At 40.8% G+C, this 13,570-nt stretch overlaps 1 protein-coding gene across 8 annotated transcripts in view; it reads left to right on the top strand.

Moving 5' to 3' along the window:
- Positions 1–13,570, top strand: part of DNM3 (dynamin 3) — a 197,608-nt gene that overhangs the window by 117,505 nt on the left and 66,533 nt on the right. For 7 of the 8 annotated variants that reach the window (XR_014587808.1, XR_014587810.1, XM_083847695.1 and 4 more), the window contains one exon: positions 6,559–6,670. The exons of the other annotated variant lie outside the window; for it this stretch is intronic. Coding sequence is in view for 5 of the 7 variants with exons in the window: in XM_083847695.1 (XP_083703821.1) it covers positions 6,559–6,670 (112 nt within the window). In the remaining 2 variants the exon portion in view is untranslated. The remainder of the gene's footprint in view (positions 1–6,558; positions 6,671–13,570) is intronic. 8 annotated transcript variants of the gene reach the window in all.

The raw sequence follows: 13,570 nt of genomic DNA, 5'->3' as shown, positions 1-13,570 counted from the left end.
ACACTGTCAGGAATCATAAAGCCCAAGAAACTGCATTGTCTGCTAGGACCCAGGAAAGTACACTATGTCTACTGAGTGAGAGGTACGACAGTATTTATTCTAGGTACCTGTTGTTGGCTGAATGTTGCCCTAGATGGGGATGATGGAGCAAAAGTCTTCCCTGGGACTCCAAGTGCATTAGAAATTTAAGTACTGATTTTCTTCTTACAGACAACAACTGGTTAACTGCTGTGTGTCTATAAGGGAAATTGGGAAAGAGCCAAAATAAAGGGAACTAGTGAAAGGAGACCGGGTCAGGGAGGTGTTGGATGGAAGCCAGGCTAAAGGAGAAAAGCCTAAGATGAGATGTATGTTAGTTACTGTTTTTGAATTGCTAAGAAAGCTAAGCCCCAGGAAGAGCTGGACTGTAAGCTAGTCACAGCCCTCTCTGTTAGAAATGGAAGAAAGAGAATCTATTTAAGTAAAAAGAAAAAAAAAATGAAATCAAGAAAAAAGCTGCTGAGGTTTGTAAACAAGCTATAAGAGCTGGGGAATACAATATTTAGGAGTAGGAGAAATGCATAAACCCAAACAAGAACTAGCCCTTGTGCCCCCAACTCTATTCCATTAAAAGTAAAATGAATTAAAATCTGGAATATTTCATTCTTGTCACTATTGAGAAGAATTCTTTGTATGATAAATAAAACAGGATGGTAGATGGGTGGTGCGAGTATTGAGGTCTAAAATTGGCGTTAGAGAGCAAAGAAGGATTCTCAGGCAAAGAAACTGCAATGCCAAACCTGTATCTTAAATCTGGGTTAATACCTGAAGAAAATTCCCAAAGAGAGTGTAGGATCTGAAACATCAGTGACACCTACCAGAGAGACAGGTGGTGTAAGCATGGGCCAAGTCATGGTAAACGTGATTCAGCTTGCAGGACACCTCCTTGCTGGCTCACCATGACCCTGAAAGGCCACCAAGGCCACCACTGCCGCATGCGCAGAAGCCCGGGCTGGAGCCGTAGACGTGCTCCCTCCGTGCGTGGCGAGGCTCTGACAGCTGGGAGCAGCTTTTGTGTCTGTGTGGCCCGCAGGGCAGGTTCCAAAACCGGCTTCCATCCCCTACCACAAAAATGATCAAACCTTCTTCTCTAGGGAGTTACGGAATATTTTTGTGCCAGTTACTGCAGCTTTTGGCCTACGTGATGTTAGTTTTGGCTGCGTTTCTGTTCTGGATTACATATAGAACTTTAGATATTCCATTGTCCAGGGTTGGCTATATGCTAGTCAGCATCTCTTCTGTTAATTTTCACCGTAAACTTGTTTGTTTGTGTGTGTATTTGTGTGTGCAAACTTGAAAACATCCCTATACTTCTGGGAGATCGCTTACATGAGTTAATGGCAAAAACCTTAAGTGCTGCTATTTCATGCCATTGTCTCCAAGATGGTCTCTCTGGCTTTTCTGGATATTAAGAAAAAAGTCTTCAGAGACTTGTGTAATTAATTTTAATTAACATTCACATTGGACTGATCTGAAATGGCACGCCTTGATAGAAAATGTTAGTCATTGCTGTTAACTCATAGCAGATGGCCGGTTTGGGTTCTTTAAAATATATGATTTACAGAGCCTCCAGTAGAGCTCTCTTACAAGAAAAATAGTGCATATAGTGAGACCTGCCGCTGCGGAGTTACAGGTGGCTAAAATGGTACACTGAGACTAAGGCTGAACAAGCGGAGTGTGTCGAGTGGCGCTGCCCATTGAATAAGCAGAAGATACACAGCGGAGTTTCTTTCGGGGTTATCTTTCTCAGTTGTGCACGTATATTTGCAGTACCTGGATTTTGTTATTTTCTCCACTTTTCACTTTAGGTGACTAATTACCAAGCCCATATTCGGTGTGATTTCGTTTTCAATCAAATCAAACATATGTAAGAATTGAATCTCTTGCATTTGTTGTGGAATAAAATTGGGCCAATTTGCATATGGTTCCAGATTTTGTGTTCATTTTACTTCTGCTTGCATCCTAATAAAAGATCAGTAGTTTACCAAAAAAAAAAAAACAAAGATTTTGGATGATGAGCACAATTATTTGTAATCCCCATGAAGGCAGATAGCAATGCATCTTTCACTCTGAGTAGTTTTGCTCACCTCAGTGTCACTGTTTAACTTCAGTGTGTTTTGTGTTCTTTGCAGGATTAAAGTTAAATTGGCTTAAAGGCACAATTCTAAAAATTTCAATAATATTCTTGCTCTCTAATTGCAGTTCTGTCTCCTCCTATATATTGGTAGGTTTAGGGGCATCCGCATTAAATCTTGGTTTGTTTTTCTCTCTCTTAAATAAATAAATAAATATAATAATAATAGCCTGCACATAATAATATAGCTTTGTCTACTGAAATATTCTAGATCCAACCCAATCTAAAAGCTATGCATATATGGATATGTGTTAATTTATGTGCATGCATATCAACTGGATTTGTAATGTATATAAAGTAATTGCCTTTAAAAATTTTCCAGGTTTGTTGAAGCTAAATATTTAATCTTATCTTGGTATTAAGAAGTTACAAAAGATACTTTATGTCTTGAGGTCTAGCACTTGTTCAGATAGCAAACAGTTTTGATGTGCAGTCACTGCAGGGGGAAACCTGCAGGTGTTGAGTCCACTGTAGTAGACATCCAGAAAGTTCTTTGTGATACCCACTTCGCAGAAATTCCACTGTTGGTCCTGGATCCTATAGCTTTGCTTTTACATAGACAATTGAACCTTCCCTACGCAGCGTTGACAAGCCAGGGTTCAGGACTAGTGGGACAGGAATCTCGGTAACTTACAGGGCTCAGTCTTCAGTCTCATCTGGCACTCCTGTTCCCTTGTGTATGCTTTCAGATACCGTATTCTGTTACGGCTTGTTCTTCTTAGGATTATTCTGTGATGGGAGGGGTTAAAGAAGTAGCTATGCACAATGTAAAGGCTGTTTCTGCATTAGGTAGTTTGCTTTGGACCCTGAAATATATGGGGGAAAGGAATTCAGAGTGCTGGAAACAAAGGTAATGGTAAAGTGAAGTTGTATAAACCAAGTTACAGCTGGGTGTCTGCTGGGCTCACAAGTAATGGGTCTCTAGACTCTGGTCTACAGAAGATGTGTTCCGAGGAGGGAACCATCCCAGAATCAGAAATGACACTTTTTAGTCTACTTGGCTGCTCATCACCATGAGAAATTCTGTTGTGATTTTTTTCCGGAATGCACATCTTGAGGTCTGTGTATTTAGGCTATGGCAAAACCTGCAGATAACAAATGGTAATCTTCTGTATTTTCCATTCTTGGAGGGGGAAGTATTTTAATTTCTAGTAAGGTAGCTATAGATCTATTTTCATGTACTGTGCAGGATATTAAATTACAATGATGAGACTCCACAGGAGGAAGCTGCATAGGTGGGTGTGGTACATGCATGTAGCTTTGCACACAGCTCCCCTGTTTGTCTGCTCACATTTTACAAATGTTAAATATCCAAGGGAAATGTGGCATGCAGATTGTACTACTAGGCATATTCCCATTTATTGTATCTGTTTTGTTTCTACAGTCCCTGAGCTTTCAAGTTGCCTGAATTTCAACAGGGCTTGTATAGCTGAGAGTTCTTTTTTGCTTCTTGGTATCCTGTACTATATCACTCTTGCATAAGTATGTGGCCGCTATAGAGATGACAATGAGAATGTGACCTCACTGTGTTCCATATGGAGTAAGTAGGTGAGGATTGAGTAGTAACTGTTCCCGTGCGCTGCTATCTTCAGCAATTTTAAAAAGTAGAAGGCAGAACAAAACAGAAAAGTTGAGTCGTTTTCAAGAACGTTTTTACAGCTTTCCATAAGATGCCAATGGCTTCCTAATGAGTAAAACATGTTAATGTGCTTTTTGTAAGATTCCACTAGTAACAGAAAAAGGACAAACTCTCTTCAGGAGTTGCTTTGGCTTTTTTTCCTTTGAAAAGTTCCTGTGCCTGTCAGCCCTTCTGGAAGAAAGAAAGGCAAAGGAAGTCTAGTAGCAAGGGAAGCTGCTTTGGGAGGCACACATCCATCTACCTGCCCTAATGTAAGCTTCCTTGGGAGCTCCAGCTTGGAGCAAATGCTTTTTAGTTCCTCCTTTATGTTGCGAAGCTGAAACCTGTGTTGCTTTGTGATGGTTGTGAAGCTCTCAGACACTGCAGTGGGAGAGGCGTAGGAGGGCTGGAGGCATTGAGCAGCTTGGTCATCAGGTGCCCCTAGACCAAGGAAAGCTCTGGATATACATGGACGCAGTAATGCAGGGCTGCCAGCTCTCCTGTGTTCGAAGTGGTCAGCTGAAATCCCTTCTCACACAGCTACACTTGCTGTAGCAAGTCACAAAATGCCAAGAAGTTTGATACAGAACATGACAATTCTGAAAAAATGTTTTCACAAGCTAGTGTCGAGTTGTTTTGCTCTCGCAGATAAGCATTTTTGGAACTTCCCTATCACTATGTTTTATGGCTTTTATGTGCTCTATTGTTATTTTTAGTCATCTTTTCGGAGGCTACCCTTTTACCATTTCAGCTTCCCTTTACTTCAGAGTTATAGCTGCTTAGTTAACTTAGCCAAAAAACTTATCGCAGTAAAAGTTTCTCCTAACAATAAATTAAGGCTTTTTTTTTTTTTTCTGGCGATTTCATTTTGCTCCTCTTTTTGTTTTCATCAAGCCCTTTGTTTCATGCAGTAAATGTTGACTCCGAGTTCCACAATATTGTAAATCGATTAAAATTCAAGTGTTTTGTCATCAGTTCAAGATAACAGCATCTGAAGAGGTTGTCCAGGGCATCCTTTGCTTTAACGCATTATTGGTGTGTTTGGAGTCAGAGGAGGAAAAGGTTTAATTTTAAATTTCTAATCAATAGAAGATCCGTAGAGTTTTTAATCGTTCATTCTGCCAGTGGCTTTGCCTAAGCTATGGGATGTGATTTGTGCTCTGGTTCCTCTTGGCAGGAAACACAGCTGTGCTGCCCTGCATGGCACTGAAACGTGCCCGGGGGACATCTCCAGCCTGGATGCTCAGAGAATGGTGCAGGGTTGGTGCTGAGCACACCTGCCTGCCTGCTCGGGTGTAGCCATTGCATTGTGAGAGTTGTCACTGATGTCAGGAAATCCCAGTGTGTCCATTAGTGCTTGTAAGTTTAAATGCAGTCTCTATTTTCCCTCTATTTGATGGTGGGTATGCTCTGGTTGCCATACTGTAGTTTCACGACTGCTAATTTTGTGTGTAGGTGTGATGGTGTCTCCATGCTCAAGCAGGAACTCCTACCATTCAATAAAATTTTTTCTACACATGTTTTTCTTGAGACTGCCCCTAAAAAGCAGGGCTAGGAGCTGTCTGGTGCTACTGGTAGTAAGGGAGAAGAATTTCTGTGAGCAGTAACTACATCAAGTCAGGTGTATTATGGAAGCATGAAGATGAAATCCCACCAGACCCTGAATGCTACAGAAATTTATCTAGGCAGTGATGCTAATAGCTTTATCTCCTGGTTCTATAGGGTATTCACACTTTTTTCTCAAAATGTATGGCAGAAATCACCACTTCAATTGCATAATGAAACTGAAGAACCCCTGGTTGTTGCTGTTTTTGAAGGTTAAGTAACCCCTATCAACGTCTCTGCCACCCTCCACTCCCTCTTCTCCATAGCTTGCTACGGAAAGAAAACAGTCTTGTTGCAATGGAAGATTGATTCTTGTGCAGCTTTTAAGATCTAGCAAAATGTGGTTTCATAACCTTTGTCAGCTAAGCTTGTGGCCTTTCCTAAAAAGACTGTTGGCTGACAAATTTATAGCAATCTGGTCTGTATATAGACTATGAATTCGGAAACTAATGGCTAAACCGTAAGGGGAAAATCTGTTCTGTTTATTGGAGAATTTACAAGTACCACCTTCCTACATATTATGTATTTTTCCTTCTTTCTCTTTTCTTCCATTAAGTGATTCCCTATTCATAATGCTTATATTTATCTAATTCTATTAATGACTTGCAATAGGTGGTATTTAAACATGTCCCAGTTTTCTTACTGCTATGGCACACATCAGGGGGGCTTTAAAAAAAAAATACCTGAATGTTATTGTTTTCTTTCCCCTTTTACCGATGATGTCTAACAGCTTAAAAGGGTCCACTGAAAGGACCTAACTTGGGAAAAAGTACCATCCTTAATTGTTCTGATACGCATTGGTTACAGCAGCAATCAGTGACAAGACATGTAGTTCTGTTGGCATGTCTTATGTGTTTGTCCTCTGCATCACAAGTCTTTCTTTTCCTAAATGTGCCTTATTTTGGAAAAAGCTGGAAAATTGATTTTAAGTAATTTCACGGTACTTTCAGATGATTATTATTTCCAGAACTGTGCTGTAGCTTTCTAAGATATTTTTAAGTACTCCATGTGATTATTAAACAAGCACCTGTCTCATAAACTCTGTTGTCCAAAACAATTACCAAGTCATTTCTGATCCCAAAGGATTTTTAATTTAAAATGCTGCATGCGTGATACAGACTAGTAAAATTCTCATTTTACAATGTGGTGCTCTTTGTTCTAGGAATGTTTACAAGGATTACCGTTTCCTTGAACTAGCCTGTGACTCCCAAGAGGAGGTGGATAGCTGGAAGGCATCTCTGCTACGAGCCGGTGTCTATCCTGATAAATCCTCAGTAAGTTAAACAGCTCACTAGTTTTCCAGTAGCTGCTCTGTTTGAGTCAGAAAAACAATCATATCATCTGGGAAAACACAGTGTCTGCAGATTTCTCAAGAAATTGTAGCCTTTTCAGTGAACTCTTCTGTGGTAATTTTTAAATATTCATAATGAAATATCTTAAGAACAATTTGTGTGTCAAACCTCAATATAAAAAAGTTCCAAAATGTTATTCATTGGAACTGGGTAGTAAAAGCATTGAGCAAATTGGATTTTTCTGAGCTTCGCTATTTCTATGAATGTCTTCTAAGGTAAAGAAGTTTATTCCTGCAAGCTCTGTCTTACAGAACTGACAGAGGCATTCCAGGCAATCATGTATATTTATTTTACTGATTCACTGCATGTTTTTGTGTATGAAACACATGCTAAACCTTTCCAAAGACTGTTTTACTCTGCTAATCATGTGAAGCAAATTGAACAGGAAATAGTGTTTAAAAAAAAAAAAAAAAAGAAAAACACAAAACCAAAAACCACCTCTATTAATTACACAGAAAAGACAGAAAGTTGGGAAACGGACTATGCCCAACTATCATTTCATATTTCTTAGATTTCGTCATTTTGTGTTTTCTCGTTTATATAAGCCTGGGAGGAGTTGGCCATGTTCCTGAAGTCCAGCTTCCTCAAATACCCATGTAGCCAAGGCCATAGCAATATGGACTACAGCACCAGACCCAGATCTTGGTACTGAATAGCAGGGCTGGTTAAAGACCATTCAGACTACAGCTACTCCATTTTATGGATAAGGTTTCCATTTTGAAAGGCTTTTGCTGTTCATGACAGATCTGCAGTAAACACGTCTTTTTCTCCAAGTTCTGGAACTCCCAGGGGATTCAATCAGTGTGTAAGGGGGGTTCCGCATTTTCGTATTTCTTTAAAATAATTTTGAGCTTTGTGCTTGAGTGGTTTGAGATGAAATTTTTCTTCAGTCTTTTTCTCTATTGCTGTTCACCTCAGCTTTAATATTGAGTGAAGGTTTGAGGAGATGTATCCAGAGAGAAGGCTGACTTTAGCCAAAAATATGTCAGTTGAGCTTTTGAAAGTTTCCCCAATACATGGTTCACCTTTTTTCAGTAAGTCCACTGGGTACCTTCAGAGGAAGATCTAGTCTGGGAAATGATGCTTTGATTTTGATGGAATTTTTTCCTGTTCCTGCTTGTTTCCCATGGAAAGACTAGGTTCCTTGAGCCCAGGCTCTTGCGATTCTTCCATCTTCGTCTCTCTTCTTCATACCTCCCTTATACTTGTGATACCTCCATGGTTTCCAGTATAGTTCTGCAGAATTCTGCTATTTACGCACCAAAGCAACTCTCAGCTTCCTCTCTTCATAGTAAGTTTCAAGGCTACCAACAAAAGCTAAATCACAGAATCCTTGAACTACCGGCTTCTCCAGTTATTTTTTTAAATACAATATAAATATAATTTTTTAAATACATGTATATATTTTTGATGACTCTTCAGTATGTTGCCTCTCCCAGTAGATCTGTTTTTAGATAAGACCATCAGAAGTCATTTTAGAAGGATTAGTTATGAGAGGTTATTTAATTTTTTGCTAAGATCAAAATACTGCATTTTGTTTTCCCGCTCAGGTTATGATGTCAAAAAAGCTGATGTAATCTTGTATTCTGTGACATATTTGTCACATATCTGATGCTTTGTCAATAAAAAACGGCACACTAGTTGGGTTTCTAAACTTCTGTCCTCTTGTCCCCTTCTCTCTAAAAATATTTTAAGCTCAAAGTAAGTTTTCTAAAGAACTCTCACTGTTTTTGTTTAAAGTTAGTTTGTCAAAGCAATCTTAGATACAAGATGAAAGTCTTCTTTGAAAAACAAAAGTAGGGGGGAGTCAGAATTCAGTTCTCCTCTGAGCTATAATTATCTTTACATCAGAAAAAGAGTGACTAGCATTGTTCCAAAACCCTATAGTTTGAAATGCATCCAGTAGTCTATTAAGTTGTGCAGGAAAGATCCTTCATACTGCTCCAGTCTGGCGAAGTATTTTGTTCCTACAGGACTCTAGGTCCAAATGTGTACTGAAAGTCTGCTCTTAACGTTTTGAGTTTTGTAAAGCAAAAGCTCCAAGGCCCAGGGTACCTTGGAAACTTCATCCGAACTTTTCATTAAAATCATATGCGTGCTCCTCAGTTCCACATCTTCCCCTGACAGTATAAAATAGTTTTAGAGACACCCACCAGTCTTTTATTCTCCTTCGAAGATTTAGAGACCCCGTTTTTATGTAAGAGGCGCTGCCAGGAAATGGCAGCAACTTGTGTTTGCTTCAGTCCTTCCCCGCAGCTTTGCAATCCCAGCGTTAAAAACACGCAGAGGTACCCCAGCCCCTTCCCGGCTGACCTCCTCCCTCTTTTTCACGTGTGAGTTACAGCTGGTAACTTTGACTATCCAAGACTTTGGCACCCGAAGTAGAAAAATTGCTGCTTAGAAATGAAAAATAGATTAATAGTGCTGTAAACCTGGAGGACGGCAGTGGCGAAGCTGGCCTGCTTTCTGTAACTGCCAGAGCAGCGTGCACAGCCTGGAGCCTGAAGGGAAGCTGTGTGCTTTCATTAACAGCTCCGCCGCTCGTGTGCGGGAACGCCGATAGAAAACCCGACGCGTTCACCCCTAGTTGGGTTCCTTCTGCGGTGGCAGGAAAAGTAGGAATTTGTCACCAAATTAGAGAGATTTGTTCTGAATTCTCACCAGGAAGAAATCTCTTAACTAAGAATATTCATTTTCCTCTTGTTTTTCTAGTAGTGCTACTTAAAACTGTATGATGACAGTGGTAATGGGGCTCAGGCCATACTGCCACTAATAGGAATTCCCCAGTACTAATGTGATGCTGTAAGCTAAGATTGACTTTTATTTTTTCTTTGTGCCTAAACAAAACTCATTCAAATATTAAAAATTAAAGGCAAATATTATCCCATTCCCCCATTTCCTTGCTTCCTTTTGCCTGCGTTCCTTGCCCTTCTGCACATGGAAATGCGTGCTCACACTCATATGTTACACTCCTATGTTCACTCTCCTGTTAACTTATCTTTAATCACCCCTCCAAGTTTCTCTGTGAGCCCCCGAATTCTTTTGCACTTTGCCAAGTCACCACTTTCCCCCAGGAGATTTGCTTTTGTCAGGACGTGGGCTTTGACAGCCACCCGGATAGCAATGAATCAGTGTTTTTATTTTTCCAAGCCATATGCAAGTCAGCTTGCTTGATATAAATCACACTGTGGCCAATTCACTTTGAAACGGGATATCCATTTACCAGCTGACTTTACTGCTGGCTTTCTGTATGGATGCATCCAAACCTCCTTTTTGAAAAAATGACTACAACTTTGTGACTAACCTTTCCAGACTGTATTTCTCAACTGTAGGCTGGTGTTTGTTTTGGCTGACTTCCCACTGTATAATATACACTGTTCGTGCCAGCTCATGGCAAAACTCACAATTAAAAAAAAAAAAAAAAAAGGCACAGATGTTCATCGTAACTTGTTCTGCACACTTTACCTTGCTAGCACCATCCGTTCCTTTCCCCTTTTTCCCTAATGCCACCTCCTCCTTACTTTCATTGCTCATCTAAACGTACAATATTTGCTTTTTAAAAAGCTTTGGATCGGGAAACTTCCCGTTCATTGGCATGTCGTAGGGAGTAGCTGTTGTGAAAGGGTAAGCAGACACATTTAGGGGGTTGCTTTGTGTACTGGAAGTTCAGCGTTACCAGTGCACAAAAATCCTGCTGGCTGTGGTCCCATCCCTAGATCATTTCAGGCCTTGTTTTCCTCTCCCTTGTATTAGTGTCCACCGACTTCCCTGGAGCTGCTCCTGATTTACACTGGAGGAAGCAAAAGTGGAATCAGAATGTTTGTGTAGAGAGGAAATTTTGAAAAACAGTGTGAATTTACAGCTTTGCTGAGCATTTTAAATCCTTCGCGAATGTCCTGCGCTCCCTGGAAGCTGTCTAACGAAAGGATTCAGTGAATGTTCTTTGAGTCAGTTCATTTGGTTTGAGCCATTTCCAGAACTGTGCGAGTTAGACTGAATGTATGTAAAATAAATGTATCTAATATTTCTTTTTTTTTTCCTCTTTCCTCCTTGCTGCATCCTGCAAAGGGGAACAACAGAGTAAGTCCTTTGTCCTTTTACAAAATCCTTTTGTATCCTGTCTCAAGGGTTTTGCCATAAAAATCAGTTTATCTTTTGTTTCACACAACTGTTGCCTGCGTACTCTTAAGAGCAAACTCCTGTTAGAAATGTGGGTACAAAAGTGTCTATTAACAGATCTTTGATTTAATTTCGGGGAAGGAGATGTGTTAAGTGGTGCTGAGTGTTGTTTTCGAAGGCATTTTTCAGTAAGAACGATACTATAAAACAGTATTGGGACCAAAGATTATGAAGGTATAGTAATAAAGACCTTCTGAGGAAAGGTTACTACAGTCTGATGAAACTCATTACAGCTGGATTTTTTGACCATACATCAAAGCTTGTATTAATGGGCAGTTATAAAAACCCAGCACTAAAGTCTTAAATAACAGATTTGCTGGCGTTGTTGGCTAAGCTGAACTAGATCAGTGTACTGGCTTTGAAGGTGCCTTAAAATGGATGGAGGAGGGTGGGGTCAACATTTGACTTGGCTTCTAGACCCTTGATGTGTTCCAGCTGGACAGCAGCAGAAGGGTGTGGGGTGTGGAGAGTGAGAGCTGAAATATGCATGGTAGGTTTTTTGAAACTAAGCAGCACATAAAAAGACAGTTTTGCTGATGTTGATCTGATAAACTAATAATCAAGCAGTTCCCAGGGTTTGTACTTTTTGTGCCATTTTTACTTGAGTGTAAGAATGGAAATTTCACATCTCACACTTTGGAATATGCGGCAGAGAGTTTGTCATACCACGGAAAGAAGTTACACAGCTTTTGTGCTTTTTTTTCTTTCCTGTTTTGGTTTATTAACCCTTAGGAGGATGTGGCTGGAGCATCAGAAGATGCTTCGTAGCAAACGTTGAAACTAGCCCCTGAAATAAAATATTGCCTGTAGCATCTTGTTGTGAGCTTGTGGTGTTTCTCAGGTATTTGGGGAAGACCCAGGTGGGTTTTAAAAGCTTTGAAGGTCTGAGAATTTGTCTGGTTTGAATTTTTGTGTTTTAACCACTTTTTGACTTCTGCTGTCTCCATGGTAACTGGGCTTGGAAGCACCAAAGATCTGTGTTTTGTTGGCCGGCCTGCCTGAGAAAAGGGGCTTTTGGTGCTGGGTGGGTGAGGGGGGGGTTAGGAGAAGTGGTGCATTGATCGCATGGAGAGAGGGACTTCAGGTAGCAGGTGGTACGAAATATCAAGGTAATGTTTATAATGTTCATTTATGATAAGCTGACTTAAGGCTTTGCTGCTGCAGTGGATGCTGAGCTGGTCTCCTGATGAGAGATGTTAGGCTGTACATGCTCTGTCAAGGGAAATGGGGATAGGTGGGACACCAGGCATCTCCTGGGACTGGCGGAAACTAAACCTGGAAGCCAGGACTCCTGTGGACAAGCTCTGCTCTCCAGAGACCTGAGCTGTGGGGTGCTCCAGGGAGGTCAGGACAAGTAAGTAGCATCTGACTTGGAGTTAATTGCTAGCAAAAGGCAGAGTACATATAAAGTATAGGAGAAACCTATGAGATTTGAGGTTTGATGGATCTGTTAGCTCTCCTTTCACTCCGAGCAATTCTTGCTGTAGGCTCACAAATGTTCCCTCTCTGGCCTGGGCTGTCTGCCAGAAGGTAACTCCAAAGCAAATCTCCATGAAAGCTATCCTGATCTTTCTTTTGGACCTAGATCCTTGTGGGGATCATTGTATCCTCATCTACGTCCCCTCCCTTCTTTCACACAAGTCATTCATGCTCATTTCTGGAGTTTACGTATCCCAGTTAGGTGGGTAAAATTAAAGGCAGCTGCCTGTGGGGACTCAAACCCCAGAGACACCTTCAGACTTCTTCTGAGACTAGTTGCACAGAAAATTAAATGAGTAAATCTGAGAGGTGGTAAAAGAGTTTGAGAAGGGATATTGGGAGAAGAGAGGAGCAGCAGAATGTGGATCATGGTGGTTCTCAAAGCTGCATAATCCTTCCTTACTGTCCTTGTACAGATTAACTGGGTACCTAGCAAGGCTTTAACAAACCTCCTACTCTTGTTGCCTGGTGTGGCATTCGCACTGGATCGTGTCATACGTAAAGATCTCATGGTGCTGCTTTTGTACCTCTGCCTTTAGCTCTGCCTCTTAGATTTGCAAAAGTAAAAGTAAACATTGGAGTAACAAGTTCCTAAGAAAAAGCAGGGGGAGGGAAGAGAAGAGGGTTTATAGTCATCGGTGGACTACTAATCATTTTTATTTGTACTTTTTATTGTTGCACAATCATTAACGTAAGTGAGATTTCTCACATGGTTAAAAATAAATACATCTTCAAAAGCTTTGTTGCATGGGATCTGTAAAAGGGGTCGTTTGGAATGAGGTAATGGAGACCTACCTCATTCAGCAAGCACATGTTGGCAAGCCACGTCTCGCTAGCGTTAAAACTGAACTCCGCTCCACAGTCCTGCGCAGAGGCGGGACAGGCAGAGCGCTGGGCAGAGCCCTGAGAGCTGTTTGTAGTTCAGTCCAGATGCTGAAGATTGCTGAGTGTCTTTATCTTTGCGAATTTTCTTCCTCCCCTGTGCATTTTCATCACCTTAATTTAAAAACAAAGCAAAAGCCACCGGCCCTCCAGAGCCTGCTGTTTAAAAACAACAAAACCTGCAACATTCTCATAAAGGTAGTGTTTGTTACATGTCCAGTGTTGTTAGGTTGAAAGGTTAACTGGGTGCTGTGTCCTCCTGAAATTTTGTCTTACCACTTA

Source organism: Anser anser (assembly GCF_964211835.1).
Source record: "Anser anser genome assembly, chromosome: 8".
Taxonomy (NCBI): domain Eukaryota; kingdom Metazoa; phylum Chordata; class Aves; order Anseriformes; family Anatidae; genus Anser; species Anser anser.
The sequence above is the reverse complement of the archived record's forward strand: the minus strand, read 5'-3'. Positions and strand labels throughout refer to the sequence as shown.